At 37.3% G+C, this 21,461-nt stretch overlaps 1 protein-coding gene across 2 annotated transcripts; it reads left to right on the forward strand.

Moving 5' to 3' along the window:
• The first annotated feature begins 4,351 nt into the window (after positions 1 to 4,351).
• Positions 4,352 to 20,995, forward strand: crlf1a (cytokine receptor-like factor 1a). 2 transcript variants are annotated; one of them, XM_079875406.1, is made up of 8 exons: positions 4,352 to 4,781; positions 7,398 to 7,676; positions 10,516 to 10,645; positions 11,219 to 11,388; positions 12,924 to 13,081; positions 14,424 to 14,592; positions 17,438 to 17,619; positions 18,427 to 20,995. In XM_079875406.1, exons 1-8 carry the CDS (start codon positions 4,724 to 4,726, stop codon positions 18,448 to 18,450), a joined length of 1,170 nt encoding a protein of 389 aa, XP_079731532.1. In that variant the 5' UTR covers positions 4,352 to 4,723; the 3' UTR covers positions 18,451 to 20,995. The 2 variants fall into 2 exon arrangements, with proteins under 2 accessions (XP_079731532.1, XP_079731533.1); XM_079875407.1 differs by having other exon boundaries at positions 4,353 to 4,781; positions 17,438 to 17,623; positions 18,427 to 19,691.
• The last annotated feature ends 466 nt before the right edge of the window (positions 20,996 to 21,461 follow it).

Consider the following 21,461-nt stretch of genomic DNA (forward strand, 5'->3'; position numbering starts at 1 on the left):
ATTCTTGCCTTGTCATAGTATTAAGGAAGTCATTGAAGCAGGAACATGCAAATTCCACCAAGAGCAGGAGGTGCAAGAGCAAATAATATTCCAACAAAGGACAGCAAAGTTTACTGTTAGAAACTCAGGAACATATGCAAAGCATTATATGGCAGCGATAGTATCTAATTCTTTTTTATCAGTTCCTTGAAAGTATTTTTAACATTTAATCAGTGTATTATGATAATTATATGATTGCTATGATAATTATAATAAGTAATCCACTCATCTGCCACCTTTTACTGTTTAGAAACACAATGAAATATCAACATTTGGTATTGAGGAAAGGTGCAATTGTTATTTTTTGTGTTCTTTCATACTGCACAAGATACTAGACTTTGTCTTGCAATAATATGTAAACCACTTGTCATGCGTGCAAGACCTCAGGTGTGCTCTTTTACTGCCAAGAGAATAAAGAAAATGCCGAACAGCACAATGACACAGCAGTTCAGAAGAACATGAGATAGACAGATGACCCTGCATGCACAGCACTTTGTCAGCCCCCATCCCATTATGCAACCCGCTCTACTTGTTTCTCTATTTAATGACATCTATCATATATTAATATAATATAATTATATTTATCACATAAAAAACCCCATTGTGTCTGATTGCTTCAAAGATTCATTGGTAATGTGTATTAAAGCAATTTGTAGATTGATTATTCAACACAAAAAAACAGTAACAATGAACTGAAATGCAATGGCTCATTAAAAAAAAAAATGCAAGTGAAAATTGGTTAAATAACCATTTTTTACATGTTTTATGGGCTTGTTAAGATGATCTGACTGCTTGCATACAACTATGGAGATTTCATTATAAATTTTGTATAATTCTCAATCCTGGAATCAATTGTCAAACTGAGTTAAACACACTGTGTTTGTGCTCCCTCTAATGGTTGCCTCTGAATGACACGCAGCTCAATTGCCTGGAGATTTGCTTTAAGCGACTCGTGTTCTTTGTATGTTGTTAGACAGTACAAAACAAAAGCATCATCATGTATAAATAAAAAATTTGAACAGGATCTTTTGGCAGAACAATTAGAGCATGTAAATGATCACAGAATAGTTTTTATCTATTAATTTGCCTACATATGCATTGACTTTAAAATGTTCAAATAGCTCTATTTTCTTAATCAAATCAAAAGCCCTATGTGTGTTGAGATATTTTAGGGCTTTGAGTCATGTATTTGAATTGAACAACAAAACATTCCCCAAATAGTTTTACTTGAGAGTGCAGAACCCGTTTGAGTTAGAGGTTATAGGGAGTAATGGTTTGTGGGGAATTAATAAAAAATTGGCAAAAAAAGAGAATGAAGGGTGAAATATTGTATTCTTTTTTGATTGTCGATGCATTTCACCCAGCACATTGAATCCAGATGGAATGAGGAGAAGGAGCAAGTTAACAACTCCGTGTTCCATGGGATTTTCGGCTACACGTTTGCTAGGTCTTGCCATCACCGAGTGTATGGTTGATATACATCTGTCATGCATTATTCGGGGGGGGGGGGGACTGCGAAAGGTGCTTCTCTGGCTTTAGAAACTATTTCAGGGGTATCTGTCAGAAATGATGGTCTGATTTGTATTTCTTTGACTGTTCATCCCATGTTAATTCACATTTATCTGTTCTTTAGAAAAATAATAATACATTATAACATGCATTACAATGTAAACAAAGCTTAGCCGAGTCTGGAAAGGCTTTGACCCTACTTCAAACAAACATTTTCTCCCAATCAGTGAGGATTGGACCGCTGGGGTCAGTGACTGTCTCTGTGTATTAAGAGGAAATTGCTTGATTTACAGTGATTTCAGCACATGTTTCGCAGAGCTGGAGCCTCTCCCAGCTTTCCAGACATTTTTAAGAGGGTTTCTGTGTCGGCCAAGTTGATTGGACATAAAATGCTGAGGTGTGTTGGACTAAGGTTTACCCCTCATTGGATAATCATCATTATATTACTGCATGTCCAATTTGGGTTCCTCGGAGGGCTTCAAAACAAAGCAGCCAATACTTTCACACTCGGCTTGAATGCCGCGAGTCAAAGCCTGTGTCCCGAAGAGAATTCCCACTGAAATCTTTATGGTGGGATAATTTGTTCCACATGCCAGAGCTCACCCACTAAATCACAGGGTCCCGGTAATCAATGCTTCCCTGTCTCATTATGGTGTGTTTTGCTGTCTCGGAGCAGGCTTCTGGAGGATAAATGTCCTCTTAGATACAGACAATTCCTTGAAGCGTAAGTCATGTTCTGGTCTGGCATCACCTAGCCGGGTATGTGTCCAATCAGATGCAGTCGGTGAATTGGCCGAGAGATTTCTGTTGGAACTCATTTGCTTGGAGGAAGTTCTTGTTTGCTTTTCTGTTTCTAACTATCTTTGTTGTTCTGTCTCCAAAGCAGAACTCTTTTAACACATCCCTCAATTACTCCTTTTCTTTCTCTCCTGTAGTTGATTTGCATAGCTAATGTTTTGGATTATTTTCCCATCTTTTAGGATTTAGTGAAAAGTATAATCACTCTCGCCCTTCAACTTGATCCAAAGTCGTTTAATGGACTGGATTATATTCCTAAAGACTCAAAGATCTGAGGCAGATGATAGTAAGACAATTTCCTTTGAAATCTGGAGCTTATTTCTGTGTAAAATGACCACATGCAATAGTCACGTATTTCCCAGCAACAGCTACTTCATTCATGGATAATTATATCTTGTTAATCTGTTTGTAAGGTTGTTACATCATCATGCTTTGTAAATGTACATTTCCTTGAGGTGCTCTATTTATATGACATAACATTCTTAAGCATGCATTGACTCTTATGCATTACTCATAGGCATGATGCATGAGTAAACTGTTTGGAAGTTTAGTTTATAGATTTTATTTAACATGGTGTTTAGAAGTGCAGATCTTTTGAATAACTGTTTAGAAGACATAAGCATGAAGTTATAGGATAAGGGCAGAATTAATGAATGTGGTGGGAGCTCTCTCGAGACTCCAGCTCTGTTAGATGAATGGTCTTTGTCCCCATTCATTCATAGACTTTGGATGACATCCCTCTTGTTATAGCATTGTATGGTGATAACTGGAAAGGAAGTCCACTCACTCATTTACGAGACAGAACCAGTGTGGAACTAACGGTAAACCAGGCTTTAACAAGCGTTTTTTCGACAATACAATAAAGCACTTCATTGTGGCTTGCTGACCCACGGGCGAACTTACTGTCATGGTTATTGTTTCAAAATATACATTGTCACCGAATGAGTGACTCAATGACTAGGACCACATCTCCAACTGCTCATAACCACCATTACTCAAACATTAGTCATGACAACGTTGAGGCGTTGGTATTGAATTGACATGCATTTTCCATTGATTTGAACTTTGTACAGACAAAAAAAAAGGGAGAGAAATGCAGTTTTATCACATTTTTTATGTTTTTGGAAACTTATTGTCTGAAATAATTCTATTTAATTCAGTTTATTTCACATTTTCATAGAAGAACGATTGCCCAGATTTTAATGAAATATTCTTTTAATTGCTGTTTCTCTATATAATTATATTTAATTTAGTGCTCTCAAATTGATTAATCGTGATTAATTGTATTTAACATAAACGTGTTTTATATATGTGTGTGTGTGTGTGTGTGTGTGTGTGTGTGTGTGTGTGTGTATGTATATATATATATATATATATATTATGTATGTGTGTGTGTGTGTGTGTGTGTGTGTGTGTATATGTATATTTATACACACACACACACACACATATATATATATATATATATATATATATATATATATATATATGCACATATATAATATAAACAAACTTATGGATGTGATTAATCGATTTGACAGCACTAATTTAATTATAATTTCATTACATTTATACGTGTATTGCATTTTTCCCCATATCAGAACAATTGGCAAAACTATATAAAATGTAGCCTATTCAAAAACAGTTTTTCTTTTTATATTCAGAACATTTGAGCATATGAATGGAATATAGCAACGAATATTATTTTTCTCTCGTTTTAGGGTCATATTATCTACCTTTATTCAGTTCTGTTCAAATTAAAATATAATATTCATATTACAGATAGTATGTCAGTCAAACATGCATGATCTGAGACCAGGTGTAGGGCAAGTTAAACTTTTACTCCTTCCAGTCAATTAACAAAGAATGTAATTACTCGGCTTTAAGTGAATATCCATAAAAGGACTGAACTGGAAAGACTTCCCATTAAGAGATTGTTCTGACCCACAGGTAGGCTGAAGCTTCGGGATTCACGAGGAAAGGGAAACAAGAGGAGGGCACAGACAGAAGGAAGGGAGGAATAAAACGAAAGAGGCAAAAATGACTTGGAACTGTGTGGGAAGACATGGGAGGAGCTTGCAAAGTATAAACTTGGATGTTTCCTAGCAGTGGAGAGCCTCAGCACGGTAAACGATGCCAAAAGTAAATGAAGAGGACGAATGCACCGTCGCATTAACAGAACATTTAGCGGATATTCTTTAAAGTTCACTCTTCTGGAATATCCGCGAGACGCCCGCAGCTCAGGAACTGACGCTGGGATCAACTGTTCGGGTGCACTGGAGCTGGACTCGGTGTGGCATGCGTGGATCAAATATTCCTGCATAGACCAATAAGACTCTCTTGTCCTAAAAGAAAGAAAGCGAACATTTGTCATAAGATGATCTGGCTATTGTTTTTGCTGCTCTGTGCTGCCGGCGTGTTGTCGTCTTCCACCCGTGAGTACATTTATTACAGCTCTCTGTGTGTGTGTTACATGTGTTCTTACGTACCTTTTTCATCGAATGGGATTTTGGGGACTTGGCGCGTTCAGTATTGAATTTATATAAGTAAATATAATAGTTTGAATAGAATAGTAACTTACTTTTAAGTTTTTTAATGTTAAGGTATTTTTAATGTTACGTACAATGATAATAAAAAAAGAAAAGAAAAAGTTGGTATCCAGCATCTGCGAATTAAGCACAGTATATTTTTGTGTATAGATAAAATAACAAATGAAGATGTACCAGGTTCTTGTAATGAACTTTTTAGAACTTTTTATTGTATCGATGCATTTAAAAATAATAATGATAATAATAATTTTTTAACAAAACATTGTTTTATTGTCACATGATCACAACAAAACTGGGTATTTAAATATTGGTTAAAATGTTTTACAATATTTAAAAAAAATTTTTTTTTACAGCCCTTAGTGTAGAAAGTTACACTACCTTAACTACGTTAAGCCCTAGAAAAATGTCAAAATTATCTTAATTAATGAGTTAATTTGTAACCCTTAAACTGGAAACATGTTTAATATGATGTGTATACAGGTCATTTTTTGCATTTTTAACATATTTTAATTAATGTCATAGTTTTAGAGAACAGCATTAAATGTTTTATTTACATTGGAAAGCTGTTGTTTTAAACTGCTTGGTTTACAAATTGGCCAACTGATGGTATCTATATCGGTGCAAAATATTGCACTATATTGAAAAAGTCTACTAGGGATTACAATTTCAAAAGGTCAGAGCATACTTATTTAATTTAACACATGGATGGTTCAGCCTTATGAACCACAATAAAACCCTGACATCATGTTTCTTAAGCTTGTTTTTGTAAAACATATGTGACTGCAAGAAAAGTTTCACCTCAAATCAACACAGAGATGATTAGTTCTGTTCATAGCTATTTTCGTTGTTGGTGAAGTATAGGTGCTTGTGAAAATTTAATTTGCTTTTAATGAATCGCAGAGAACAATGTATCAGGATCAAAGGGCATAATTGCGTTGTAAATAACAAAGGGCTAAATTATTAATAGCTATTGAGAAATACATTTACAATGCAAGCACATTCCCCTTACGTGACATTCGCAGGTGTTGGTGGAGGGGAAGCTTGAGAGTAATTACATCTAATGAAGTATTGCCTCATTCACACCTTCACTGCCAGGCAGGGAATTAAGAAAGTGAAGTGCGTTACAGCCACTGATGATGGTAGACTACACTTCCCTCTCCTCTAGTTATACAGTTTAACATTAAACGCGAAAACGTCAGGCTGACTTTTTCTGGGCCTCAGTGAAATATAAACAGAGTTAAAAGGGAAAAAAAAATGTGTAGACAGAAGTAACCTTTTAAAAGATCATTGCGGTTTGACAACACGGGCAGGAATGTCCAAAGGGTGGTCCCGCTGTTCACCGTCTCAGCGGTAAGATGTGCATCCAAGCTTTACTGAGTTTCCCTCACCATTACATTAGTGATGACAGGACTACAGGCTTACCTCATGAGATCTTCTGATCTGAAACCAAATATCTTACTGCTCATTTCCTATTCAGACACCTGCAATAAATACTTGTAATTGCTACTGTCATTAAACAGTTTGAAGTGGAATGTTTTCGAGTCTGAATTTTGTAATCTACAAAATCCCTTTTGAAGACTATTCAACAGTGATACATTCCCTATAAAGGTCCTTTTTCATTAGTGTTATTAGATAAAATAAATGATTTGCATCTTTCCTCTTTGATACGGAGAGAAGATTTCACTCTGAATGTGTAATCTCTCTTTTAAGGTTAGTCTATCTATCCATCTTGATGTAATTACATGTAATCACACGGCAGTTCACTCATCACATCCATTACCCAATTATGTTGAATTAACACTTTTTTTTTTGAGGGATTCCACTGTCACATTACAAGGGTGATAATGAATTCCAGCAGGGTTTACAAAATTAGAATTGTGTGTGAGTTTTTATTATGCTGATTGTTTGGGATCATTCAGCGCAGTGATAGATGTCTTCTGAAACATGAAAAAAATGCACAAAATGTACAATTATGCAGCTATCGGGAATACATGATTGTTATTGGTCAATCGCCGCTTTCTATGGCCAAATCATTTTTTAATGATCGCTAAACTGTATTATTTAAACACTGAATCGTGCAAGCACTATTTTTAACGCTTTTCTCACATAATAAAAAAATCTCAAACCAATATTTCATGTGCAAATTATATAATTAATGTTCATTATTTTATTTTAAGTGCATTTATTTATTTATTCATTCAGTTAGTTAGTCAATCTAATAGGTTAGATAAATGTACAGTCAGATGAAGACGGACCATCTGACTGCAAGTATTCCCTTTCATAGTAAATGGATATCATCTCCTTTTGTGATCATCTTGCATATCCCACATTGCTCTGATTTAGGCTGTCACTATCAACCTTTTTGATGTGTTAGTCATGAGGTCGGTCGGTCGGTCTCCTCCTTCAACATCATATAATTTGAACTCACCCATAACCAGACAGCCTATAATAACCATGCTGCCTCTTTCCAGCTCTAACCTGCTATATCTCGCCCTCCCTCAGAGGTGGCTACAATCTACCCTCAAGACCCTGCCCTTCCCATCGGCTCCAGCCTGACAGCCACATGCTCAGTGAATCCAGACCACGGCGTTCATGCAGGCTCACTCTACTGGACACTAAACGGGAAGCGTCTTCCCAGCAGCACCTACAGCGTTTTGAGCCCCTCCGTGCTCAGTGTCACCCTCCCGCGGCTCTCCGGGTCCCGCCAACGCTCCGGAGACAACCTTGTGTGCCATAACAGCGGGGGTCATGTGCTGGCCGGCTCCTGCATCTATGTTGGCAGTGAGTCTTGTCTACCATATTGTTCGCATTTACTGCGGTGTGCGTTTAATTGGCGATTGTGAGCGCAGTCCAACTTAAATACAATTAAATGGATTTTGTGGGTAAGCTTGGAGCCTTGGGGAATATAGGTCAGACCTAGAAGTATTAGACAGTCTTTATGATTTGACCCCCTGCCACTGGGCCACAGTTGTTGCAGTATTTAATGTTTTCTGCCTATCCGCCAATGAACTCGAGAGTTGTTTAAGCCCCTTAAGATAGCTATCTGTTCCACTGTTATGCTTTTAGCACCTGTGTGGTCCATTATAGGCGCTTTCCTCGACTGACGCGTATGACTGAACAAATGTACCGCATTTGTCAAGTTACGTGGAATGGTGGCAGTATGGAAAATTGCAAACACAGACACACACACACACACACATACACACAAATGCAGAAATTGAGAGAGCGAGACAAAGTCAAGGAAGCGAGTGTCTGGTCATTTGGAAAAAAGATTGAAAGCAAGAAATGGAGAGACGTGTGTGTGTGTGTGTGAAGTACTGTGTTGACTCAAGCTCTCTATGTCTCTGAGGTCTCCACTGTAAGGTTTGGTTCATATAATCACAGTCTTACACTTAGACGCAGTGTCTTTTGTTCTCAGCTGAATGGAATCTTGGCCCCATTCCTGAACTTAAATGAGGATGACAGCTGAAGACACTCATCCATTATTGAAAATATTTAAAGTCAACACAAAGTCAAAATTGACCCTATTTGCTTTCTTAATACACGTTTCTGATCTTATTTTGAATGATTCATCTGTGCACATTATTCCAAAAAAGGCAGTATTTATAAACGTTCATTAAACTTCTTTTCTTTTGAAATGACTTATTTTTTAAGAGACGTTTCAAATCTCTTATGCTCACCAAGACAGAGTTATTTGATAAAAAATAGAGTAAAAAAACAGTAATATTGTGAAATATTATTACAATTTAAAATAAGTCAAGTCAAGTTTATTTATATAGCGCTTTTCACAATACAGATTGTATCAAAGCAGCTTCACAGTATTAAATTAAAATAATACATCAATGTTTGTTTCTAGTGTAAAACGTCCACATTTGGTAATGCTGATCAATAGTATTGTTGATTGATTAATTAAATTAAGTATCCCCAAATATCCCCAACTGAGCAAGCCAAAGGCAACAGTGGCAAGGAACTGAAAAACTCAATCAGGTGACCTAATGGAGAAAAAAAAACCTTGGGAGAACCCAGGCTCAGTTGGGGGCCAGTTCTCCTCTGGCGTCTATGAACTAGAGGTCGGATTTAACTGTAAGATTAAAAGTATTATATGAATGCCTGGCTGAAGAGATGCGTCTTTAATCTAGTTTTAAACTGGGAGAGCGAGTCTGAGCAACGAACAGTATCAGGAAGACTATTCCAGAGTTTTGGAGCTAAATGTGAAAATGCTCTCCCTCCTTTGGTGGACCTAGATATCCTAGGTATGACCAAAAGCCTCGAATTTAGTGATCTTAAAGAGCGCGATGGATTATAGGGCGATAGAAGATCCGTTAAATAGACTGGAGTTAAGCCGTTTAGGGCTTTATAAGTCAGTAGCAATACCTTGTAGTTAATACGGGACTTTATATGTAACCAATGTAGTGATGATAAAATTGGTGTTATATGATCATATTTTCTTGATCTAGTAAGTACTCTAGCGGCGGCATTTTGGACTAACTGTAGCTTGTTTATTGAGGATGCAGGACAACCGGCTAATAAAGCATTACAGTAATCTAGTCTCGATGTCATGAATGCATGAACTAACTTTTCTGCATCAGAAACTGATAGCATGTTACGTAGCTTAGCAATGTTTCTAAGGTGGAAAAAGGCTGTTCTTGTAACATATGAAATATGATTTTCAAAAGACAGGTTGCAGTCTAGTATAACACCCAGGTCTTTTACTGTAGAGGATAAAGTAACAGGACATCCTACTATGTTAAAGTTGTAGTGTGAGAGGTTTTGTTGGCGGTGATTAGTACCTCTGTCTTGTCTGGATTTAATAAAAGAAAATTGCGCGTCATCCAATCTTTTATATCTTTAACACACTCTGTCAATTTGGATAATTTAGCGTTTTCATCTGGCCGTGATGAAATATAGATTTGAGTGTCATCAGCATAACAATGGAAACTAATTCCATTCTAAAATAGGCTATCTCTTTTATTTTGATGGATTTTAAAATGTAATTTATTCCTGTGATGCAAAGGTGAATTTTCAGCATCATTACTCCAGTCTTTAGTGTTACACAATCCTTCAGAAATCATTCTAATATGCTAATGATGTGGTCGAGACACATTTCTTGTTTTTACAGTTGAAAAACTGACTGCTTAATATATTTGTAAAAATCGTGATTTTTTTCACGATTCTTTGATGAATATTGTACATATTTAAAATATGATCTATGTTTAAAATAATATATAGGATAGATAAAATATATAATATAAAATATAATTTTTTTTATAGAAAAAATACAAAATACAATGTAAAATATTTATATTAAATATAAATTTATATCTTTACCAACTGAATAAAATCAAGTTTCGTCCTTCAAAAGTAAAATGGGTTGCAAACACTGTTCATGTTGACTTTAAACCAACTGATTATTTTCTGAAATTCTGAACATCAAGCTTTTAAGTGATTTTCCATACTATCTACAGTACAGAATTTGGTGTTGTATGTAGTGGAAATCATCAAGTATAATTAGTGCATATTTAATTAGGTGTTATGAGAGGCATGAGTCACTTTCCACTTACTCACTTTGACAGCTCAGTGAAAACTCTTTTTTTTTCTGTGTCTTTCTTTTTGTTTTTAGTGCCTCCTGAGAAACCTGTGAATCTTACCTGCTGGTCCAGGAACACTAAAGACCTCACCTGTAGATGGGCCCCCGGGGGCCAGGGAGAAACCTTCATCAAGACAAAATACACACTCAAATATAAGCTCAGGTCAGTGCCACAGGTCATTCACACTCATGTTAATGCCTCTTCTCAAATTCACGCCTTATCTTGTTTGTATATTTCATGTTCCCACATGCCTATTCACTGGAGGACAGTGGATAATTCCTAATTCCTTCTGATGGGCACATGCCATATATTGTACTTTTCTTTTCTTTTTTCTTTTTTAGTCAGGGTGAAAGACTGATGAAAACAATTACTTCTAATATTACTTAACATTAGTATCATTTTTGTTAGTATTTTCTTTTTCTTTTTTTATATTTATTTTTCTTTTTTGTTTTTTTTTAATTAACATTGGCTTTCATGCTCAGTGAGCAGATGGAATGCAGATTCCAGACACAGCAATTTTCATTTCCCCATTCCCTAACCTGAAGTAATAATCCATAATTAAGGAACCATTCCCACATTTGACACTATGATTGGCTCTTCCATTGGCTTTAAAAAAAAAAAAAAGCCGTCACATAGGGATCCCACAATAGATCACATCCGTATCACTACGAATGTACAGTGTCCAAAAAGTTATCGGAACCTTTTCGAAAATAAACCGTGTTTGCTCACCTGTAGGTGGTATGGACGAGAAAAGGAGTGTGAGGACTACAATGCGGGAGAGCCGTACACATGCTACATCCCCCGCGACCTCGCCCTCTTCACGCCCTACGAGATATGGGTGGAGGCCTCTAACCAACTCGGAACTGCAACATCTGATGTCATCTACTTGGATATCTTAGACGTGGGTGAGTGTGCCTGACCTTTGACCCCGTTTCAGACACAAGCCCCAGGTGTTCTCCTCATGGGCAGCATGCAATACGAGAGGACCACGTGCAACGTGAGAGCGCCACTCCTTGTAAAAGTGGGTGGAGGCATGACAAATTGCAGCGGTCCATCACAGCGTCATCCGTAACCCTTTGCCTCACAGTATCTACCCACCTACTCACACATACCTGAAAAACCTTGCAGCCCCCTCCTGTACCGACGAGTGGAATTTTTATAAAGTTTTGCACTAATCCTAGTACCGTGACCTGCCTGGAGCTACTGGTTAGCAATGTGACTGGAATAGGGTGAAGTCTGTTTTGTTGAATCCTTAAGATCTTATGTGCTTTGAGTGCAGGCCAAGCTTGCACATAATCTCTTCAAACAGACATTTTAAACTACAAACATGTTAATAAAAATGGAATTAGTATTGTTAGGACTTAAGTTGAGGGGCATTGTGTCTTGGCAAGACATTAGAAAGTATTTGAAATGAAACTGAAATAGCCTTAACATTGAACTAAAGCCCCGCGTCCTTAAAAAGGAGATGAGAAAAGTTATAAACTTTTACATCCTGCTTGTATAAATCAGTGTAACTGCTCCTGAAGGGGGAGGCAGGGCAATTTTAAATGGAAAGTGCAGTAAGAGGAAGGTGGGTGCTCCTCGAAACATGCCATAGTCATGACACAGCCACCACACCTAGTGCCTCCACCTCCTTAGCAATAGAGACAATGCTCATTTATGTTACCAGTTAATTAAACAACAGCTTTGAGATCCAAGCAAACTACAATTACTTGGAATGTGAAGCATTATCTATGCAATGTGATTTTATAGCAGCTACACCAAAATGCAAAGTGGAAAAATACTGAGCGGCTAGTTAACTAGAATAGAATAGAATAGATTATTGGTATATTTAATCTCAGGTGAATCACATGAACAAAAGTCTCAGCCTGCAGACTAAAGTTCATTCATTGGCCAGTTTGCCCATGCAAATTGCACACAAAAAGTTGATATAGCTTCCTGACATCACCAATTCCAAAATGATGGGCTTGTTTTGCAAACTGGAAGTAAGGCAGGCACACATTGTTTTACATTTTTTAATCACAAGGCAAAATTTTTAAGGTTTGTGGCATCTTTTTTTCTTTTTCTTTTTTGAGCCTTAAGTAGCAAGTAAACTAGATATCCATGAGACCAGATCTATATATTACAATAATCGGTAGTTATGTATAGATAGAAATTGTGATCACAAAATCTATATACTCTCTGTGTTTCTGTGTTTTCTGTACAATTTAGACTGCTGTGACACTATATGAATAAATTTTTTCTGTGCCAGTCTATTAGTATGTTATTTATTTCATACAGTTCATAAACAGGATGCAGAATTGTAATTTGAATGTAAAGAAGTAGACTTAATTCAACTTAATTACAATACGATGGATGGATGGATGGATGGATAGAATAAGGTGCTTTTTGTCGCAGCGTTTGTCGCAACCTTATGATTTTCTCTCTTTTCCTCTCCCAGTGACAACAGACCCACCGACTGGCGTGACAGTGAGCCGAGTGGGCGACCTGGAAGACCAGCTGACCGTGCGTTGGGGGACACCGCCTGCACTAAAAGACTTCCTCTTTCAGGCCAAATACCAGATCAGATACAGACTGGAGGAAAGCAGCGACTGGAAGGTACAGTAGCACTCTCGATCAGTGAGCACAGTTCGTCAGCGTCCACCATACGCACTGCAATGCCCATTATCCTCATTACTATTACCATATTCCCACTACCACACCCACTTGTTTTTGTAGTGCAAATTGTGCATGCATGGGAGCCAAGTCAGCTACGTTTCTCAATGTTAAAGCATTTGCAGAGTGGCGCAATGATTAATTATAGCGGTTCAAAAGATAACAGCCATGTTTCAGTAGAATTTGGGGTGTTTGTATTACTTGTCTGAAACGTCATTTCCAGCTGTAGCAAAACAGCACATGGTTTCCAGTCCTCTGGCCACGGAAGAGTCCGGTTAAACTTTAGGGCTTCAAATAAACTTAAGCTTTCGCTGTCCCCATTTCGCTCATATGGATCCAATCAGTTGGCAGGTTTCCTTCTGAAGCTGGGCAGAGTTGGGTTACATAATGTTTTCCCCCCTTACCCATCACTGTGCTGTCAGTTGCACAGTCCTACATAGTTAACAAAGTCAAAATATGACAGTGACCATCAAAAGCACATCATAGCAGATGATCTGTTGTTTTCAAAGCGCTTTAGAAAGCTGCATTATCACCCAGGCCGTTCTCAACCCCACAGATTGCTTACATAGTCTGTACGAAGGGAAATAATTACCCAGCATGCCTGTTACACGGCAACCTGATGATGTTAACATTCTGCCACTCATCACGTTCCAATAGTAATGATGGTCCTCGGATTACGGAGCTGTGCATATTAACCGTGTTTGTAGCTTTTGAAATGTGAGTCTGGAAATGGACCGCGGAGAGGGACTGATTCAGGGGTACCGGGATTGTAAATAATTACAGGGGGCCCAGGCTGTTTCGACATTCCTGCATTTGAATCCCGAGTATACCTCTGCTTTAGCACACAGGAAAGAGGAAGCATTGGGCCTGGCATGGCCCTGTCTACATCTCGTTGATGCCGTCTGCGCCCGTGCAATTACTCAATCTGTAATAAGTAATAGATAACAGATTTTCTCTCAGGGTAGTGTTGATGCTCGCTGTGTATATGTAGAGCCAGGAGGCAGGCCAATTATTTATGTGTGTGTCCCTGTCATTTACCTCCTGTCTTTTGCTCTGATATACGTTGGTATATTCCCCAGAAGCACAAAAAGGGGGAAATTTCTTTGTTCTCCTTCTTTGTAAATGGGCTTGTGTGAACTTGCTTAAGGATTTGAAAGTGAATGGCTTTTTTTTCTTCTTATAGAGAACATTAAATATGCCCGTTAGGGTAACGGTGTGTGTGTGTGGTATGCGGCCGCTGTAGGTGTTTGATGTAACAGACTGTTTTGGGTGTCTTTCTCTGCAGGTGGTGGATGATGTTGGGAACCAGACTTCCTGCAGACTGGCAGGGTTGCGGCCAGGCACAGTGTATTTTGTGCAGGTGCGCTGTAATCCGGTAGGGATTCTGGGATCTAGGAAAGCAGGCATTTGGAGTGACTGGAGTCACCCAACTGCAGCCTCAACACCACACAGTGGTAAGAGAAATATCATTTACGCTATCCTTGCAAAAGCGGTTAGTTAGCGGAACCTATTTTATTGGGAAGTTTACAGTGCTAATATCATGGTATATCTTAAAGTACCAGGTAAATACCATGGTAAATATCAAAGTACAGAGGTATCACTTTGCTCTTTTGTAAAAAAAAAAAAAAAAACATTTTAAATTGTCGTTGCACTTTATTTTACAGTATGTGCACTTTCAATGTACTTACCAAGAAAGTGCTGAGTAATATAAGGTAACTACATGGGTTAAGATTAGGTTCAGGACAAGTACCTAGCTATTACCCAGCTATTGTAATTACTACAATAAGTATAGTATATGCACATGTGAAACAGGACTGTAACATAAAGTGCAACCAAAATTGTTTTATTGATTGAAATTATAAAACAGGTCTTGATTGAATGAGCCACATTTAAAAAAAAAAAAAGCATTGTAAATGCACACATATGATCACACATTCCATGTTAATGTGTCATTTTTGTGTTGCTTGGCAATGTTTAATGAACCATATTACTTGGCGAAAGTATTGTTTATTTATATGTAATTTTCACACTTTTTTATTGCCAATGTGTGAACAGCTTGTAACAAAACTTAAAAAACGAGACCTTCCTCGACCTCCTAGGATGTCCATGAAAGCCTGTATACTGATTTTTATGTGAAGGATGTTTTTTCCAGGAAAATCAAAAGGATGTGACTTTTATGCACGCTCCCGAGAGCCTCTTATCCGTTCTATGACACACGAAACAAATGTTTTTGTTCAGGATAGTGCTGAAAGAGCTATTCTGTACTGTAATGTCAATGTGGCATGCAAAGAAAAGAGATTAATTCAAACTATAGTCTCACATAGCCAGATCTATATAGGCTATAGTCTCAAATATAGGCCTACTTTATAATCAAACTATTATAACAATGTAATTTTAATGACCTCATCTGTCTCATCTGTCCAATTGGAGAGAACATATCCACATCGCTATGATCAGATGCTTTCTTAACTGCTGCTTTCTCACCGCTGTTGTGTGTTTAAAAAGCGTGCAGTACATATATATACATAATCATCTAAATGTCTATGTGTGGACACCGTCGGTCTGTTCGTTAACAGTATATCGCTGCAAAGGTATTTTTTAACCTCTTTTTACTTTTAAGCAAAGAACGAAAAAGAGCTTTGCCATGACTCGTGCGTATATCAGGACCTTGAATCACGTTCAGTCTCTCCTGTCTCCAGTGCATGCGAGCAAGTTGCTGGCTGCAGTTCACTTAATGACCACCGGTGTCGCTAAAACAAGGGTTTCTGAATTCTACATAATAGAATAAAAACTTGGTTAACTACATTAGTTAGCAATGAAAAATAATAAACAAAGATAAATAAATTTAGTAGCAAATATATCGCTCATTATTAGTTGATGTTAGTTACTAACCGTTAACTAATGGGACCTTATTGCAAAGTCATTTCATTTAACTTGTTTATAAAGCACAAATAAACACAACAATAGTTGACTGTGCAGTACAGAGAACAAGTCTAAAATATATATAAAAAACACATCATTAAAATAAGCACATAGTTTATGATGATTTAAATGCTATGACTTTTTTTTTGCTATGATGATTTGATGCTGAACTTCTATTTAAACTTATACCCGGAGGGTACGGATCTCAAAGATAAAGGAAACTGTTTCATCCATAGCCTAGGTCCAGAAACTGCAAACACACAGTCACCTCTCAACTTCAGTCTTGTTCTCGGATGAGATCACAAGCATCTGACCAGCTTATTTAGGTTTAGTTCACACAAATAAGAAGGCGCCAGACCATTTAGGGATTTAAAAACAAACAGCAGTACTTTAAATTCAACTCTATAATCCACTGGCAACCAACTGAGAGTCATTAAAATTGGATATGTTCTCGTTTACGGACCCAAGTTAAAAATCTGGCTGAAGCATTTTGAACCATTTGAAGCTGTGACATAGAGGACTGGGATATTCCAACGCACAAGTTTTACCAACTAATTCTATAAAAGTTCTCAAAGTGCACCAGATTGATGAATTTAAATGTAAATGTACCTATAGTAAAAAGCCACATTTTACAACAGGTAAGGGGTTTAGGCACTTATCAATTGTAAAATCACTGTTAACATATTATACATAACATTTAAAAATAATAACATCATGCATTTGAATTTCCATTCATGTAGATCATGAAATTATAAATGATTTTCAACAGGTCTAAAGTCATGACCAAGCAGTCTTGTAGTGCAATGGGCCTCATGTGGGAAACATGAGTTTGATTCTAGCTCAACTTATATACAAATCCCAAAAGCAACATAGAAAATAAATAAATATAGCCAGCGCCTCTAGTTAAATGGTAGCAACGAGAGTCAGATTGAGATGTTGTCTTCGCTGGCCTTCGTCAGATTTTCACATTTTGGATGTGTCGTGCAGTCCATCCTATAATCAGATAAACATTTCCGAGACGATGCTCGGTCCAGCAGACACCAACTAGCACATGCAACGCATTACTTTAGTCATACATCTCCCCATTTTGTGGCTTGCCAGAGAGCCACGGGGGAGTGTTGGATTATGTTTTCAGAGGATTGTTTCTGAAGATTAACAGATTAACTCCTCTGCACATTAACTCTTCTGGAGCGGCCCACATCTGGAGCTCAGAAACCTGCTGTTTATTTAAAATGGAAAAGGATTTATTTTTATCCCAACTTGTGTTTGGTTGGCTGTGTAAACTGTGGCCTGTATCTGTGATAAGCTTGATGCATGCACGATAGGCGCTTGTCTCCCCGGATGGACATGTGTTGATTTTTGTCTTTCGCCCTGCAGAGCGGCTGCTGACAGGGTCATGTGACTCAAAGGCAGGGCAGCAGAACTCCACGTTGCGGCGGGACTTGAAGCAGTTCTTTGGCTGGGTGCGCAAACACGCCTACGGTTGCAGCGGGATGAGCATCAAACTTTATGATCAGTGGCGGGTCTGGCTGCAGAAATCTCACAAAACACGCAACCAGGTTGGTAAGGAGATTTTCATTCGCATTCTACTTGTTTTTTAACCACAAACCCCATTAATCACGGTTTAAGTGTCTGGTTTTCTTCAGCTTTAGTTTCTTTGACTGTGTTATGCCAGGAATATTTGCTCTCATAACACTGTGAGACTGGATCCATTGCCTTGAGTTATTGGAGTTACCCGAGTTAATTGAATTAAAGTGCTTCTTGTGTTATTGCACTGAGTTTCCTGTGTTTTGCTCGGCAACCACAGAAGTAAATAACATGAGGCGACTCATATGATTTCAGGTAACTTCTCATAAACCGTTGAAGTAAACCGGACTATTTAAATAAACTTGAGTAATGAAGTTCTGCACGTCGAGTATCATTCAACATATGTATTTAGTTCTGAGTTCACATCTGTCAGATTCCACAGTAATCTTGTTTTGGAAATGGCAGGGATTGTCCTTCACTCGAGAATATACCCAGCAGAGACTATTTGCTCCTTTCATGTGTCCCTAGTGTGTTGTGGTCTGTGTTATACGAGAAAACATGACCCAAATGCTTGTCAGCATCACAGAAGAGTGTATGGAAAGATCTGACTGCACCGTATTGGATGATCCGACGTTGCCAACAAGAGATAAACCCCCTAGCAATTATACTAAGAATATCGAAATCTCTAAACCGCAAATATGCAAAGACTTTTCTTAACTACTTTTTTGCCATCTCAAGCCGTGCAGAAACCATGATCTCGGGTTGTTTTTGAATGGCTATTTGAAGCCTTTCATGTTCTGGGGCGTTTATCTGATTACTGTAATATTGTCTGCTTTCAGGTTCTTCAAGGAGATAAATCATAGCACGTCGCTCCTGGCAGGCAGAACATTTAACAACAACAGCACACTGTGGAAGAATTCACATTTTCCAGACCGCTGCTTGGCTCAGTGCAAGAAAGTTAAAGTACAGCTGGTTAAAGTACAAAGGTGACGGGCATTTGGTCCCTTGGACACAGATTGAATTGTGCAGTTCTCTACAATGCCTTATTATACAGGAAAACAAACTGTTAAACGTCTTTCTTTGATAATAGCCATGAAGATCATGTGGATTATATCCTCGCATCTCGCTATCCGTGGAGACAAGTTCTTGATCGTGTCGGGGAGCAATTAATTACAGGTCATAATTTGCACATTTACTTAGAGGATGGCTATGCTCGAGCAACGCTTAGCTGATGTGACACATGGTCTATATGTGGACCCATGACGTTTTCAGATCTTGCTAACTTTAGCTGACCTGTATGTTAAAGAGGTTCCTCATGGACAAATGAAAAAATGTCTGGATGTTTTTCATCCAATGGTTTGTGTAACTTCAAGACAACTGGAAGAATTGTAAGACCATCCAGTTTTACCAAAGGTACCTTTCATGAATGTTTGAGTGTGACAGTTGTGACTATACGACAGCATTTTACCTAAAAAATTTGACAGGTATACCTCACAGAACATCTTGCCACTTTTAGTCTCCTGTTTCTTTTAGTAACCGGCACGTGGCCTATCAAGAGTTGCAATGCAATGCAATACTGAACATATCAATACATCGAAATAGACCCGTTGCGTTTGAATCTCAGTTATAAAGTTGGACCCGCTGACATTCACTATATTCAGGATCTACACTACCACAAAATTAACATGTTGGAAACTCCATTTAATGAATGGAGAGGAAAGTTATGGCCAGCCAATGTTCTCTCTCGTGTTTATATATGTGTTGCAGTTACAAAACTGTAACTGTGTTTGTAGCATTGAACTGTTTGAAAATAATTTTATGTATTGAGACATTTTACTGCTTTTATTTTTGTACTGAATTGTATCCGCATATTTAAATTTAAAGTTATGTTTTGACTCTTTAAGTTATGTGTAGGTAGATTATATTATTATTGACTGAATTGTTAAACCCTAATATTGTTCATAAAATCATTCTTTAAGATAAAACGTATGAACTTTTGAACTTTTTGACAGAAAAAAAAAATCAGTATTTTTGTCTTATAAACTTGTCTAGGAATCATATAAAGCAAGATAATTCTGCTTCAGAAATAAATGTGTTTTCAGAGAATAAGTTCTTACCACATTGGAATCTTTTTTTTTTTTTTTTTCAGCTTTAACATCATTACATTTTGTTAGATGTATGCTAAAACAATTAGGGTAAGAATGTTTTGTAACTTAACTTTTTATACATTACAACTTTTTGGTATATACTCTGAAAGCAAGACACTATTTTTTTCCCCTCAAGGTTATTTATCTTTATGGATGTTTAGATTTTTTTACTTAGAAATCAAGACAACAGTACTGATTTTGAAATAATGTTTGATTTAACTTTATAGGAAGTACAATACAAGAGAAAAAAAGCACAAATCACAACTGCACAAAGCAGAAGTGTTTTGCCAGAGCATGATTCTCTACAGGGAAAGAGATTAATGTGTGTACGAGCAGTTGTCTGGTTAAATTAGTGCTCTTACACTGGCCTCTTCCACGGTCAGTATTTCACTTTTCCCTAAGTGACACCCACAAAGAACAAAAAATAAAACGCTTTAGGCCATTGGGTTTAGAGTCCTCCTTTAACAGCTATGTGACTTCAAATAAATACGGTTCATAAAATAAAAGACGCTCTATGCTCTTCTAACAATGACCCTGACTGTAACCATAATCTCTGTACTTGTTATTAGAGTATTATTTCACAAATAAGTGTTTGTAAAGTGAGTCCTCAAGCACTTTCATGGTACAGAGATCAATAATATGCTCGGTATCAAGTTGCAGAATGACATACCCTGATTTTTATTTAAACAACTCTTGGAATGTATGTTGATGATGAGTTAATGCAAACCAGGTGACCGATCTGTTTTAGATGCAAATTCATTGAGCTTAATTTTCCCAGCTCTAAGGTAACTTAACCTGCGCCTCTCGGCTGCATGCCAGAGGTCAGCTGTAGTGTTACCTGCTTCTACATGTATCACCGAGTCTGAAGATAGAGCAGGTTAATGTTTAATGTCCGCTCACTGGTCAGGGATGACATCTCTCCTTTCACCAGACACACTTTCTTAGCTTGATATTACATTTTACACAGCATCAGTTCATCATCAGTTTAGAGTTCCCAAAGAGGAACAGACTGTTTTAAAGCAATGAAGTACTGTAGCTTCACACTGTTAAATCAGAGTAACGTGATATGGGACTTCATACTGTAAAACTATGCCACAGAAACAAGAGTAGGTTTCCAGAAGTTTCATTTGTTTTGAGTACTAGTTGAAGGTGTCCATGGGAACAGCGAGTTTGATCAATGTAAAATCAATTGTATGTTTTCTATATCGGGATTCACCCACTTTCAACCACTAACCTACTGAACTGTCATTAATGTTTAATTAAAAAAAGAAAAATTTGATAGCACCCTTTAAAATATGAATGTGGTGAAAACTTTTCACTAACACTTTACAGTGCTCATTTATTAACATTGGTTAACTACATTTTAAGTGGTTAACACTTTAGTTTAGGGTCCAATTCTCACTGTTAACTAGTTGCTTATTACCATGCATATATTGACTGTTTATTAGTACTTATAAAGGACATATTAATTCCTTATTCTGCATAACCATATTCTACATCCCTAATACTCAATACCTAAACTACATTACTAACTATTAATAAGCAGTTATTAGGATTTTATTCAGGCAAAAGGCGTAGATAATAGTAGTTAATAGTGAGAATTGAGCCCTAATCTAAAGTGTGACACATTTTGAAGATCAAAAGTTGCATGAACTAACATGAACAGGAATATTTGGTAACACTTTATTTTACAGTGTCCTTGTTAAACGTGTTACATGTAGTTACTG

The sequence above is a fragment of the Squalius cephalus genome, assembly GCF_949319135.1.
Source record: "Squalius cephalus genome assembly, chromosome: 7".
Taxonomy (NCBI): domain Eukaryota; kingdom Metazoa; phylum Chordata; class Actinopteri; order Cypriniformes; family Leuciscidae; genus Squalius; species Squalius cephalus.

Bases quoted from the DNA above. Each gene is read 5' to 3' on its own strand.
- crlf1a (XM_079875406.1), top strand. From the start codon at position 4,724: ATGATCTGGCTATTGTTTTTGCTGCTCTGTGCTGCCGGCGTGTTGTCG. The intron at 4,782-7,397 runs GTGAGTACATTT...GCCCTCCCTCAG, and splicing joins CGTGTTGTCGTCTTCCACCC to AGGTGGCTACAATCTACCCT. The intron at 17,620-18,426 runs GTTGGTAAGGAG...GTCTGCTTTCAG, and splicing joins CTCACAAAACACGCAACCAG to GTTCTTCAAGGAGATAAATC.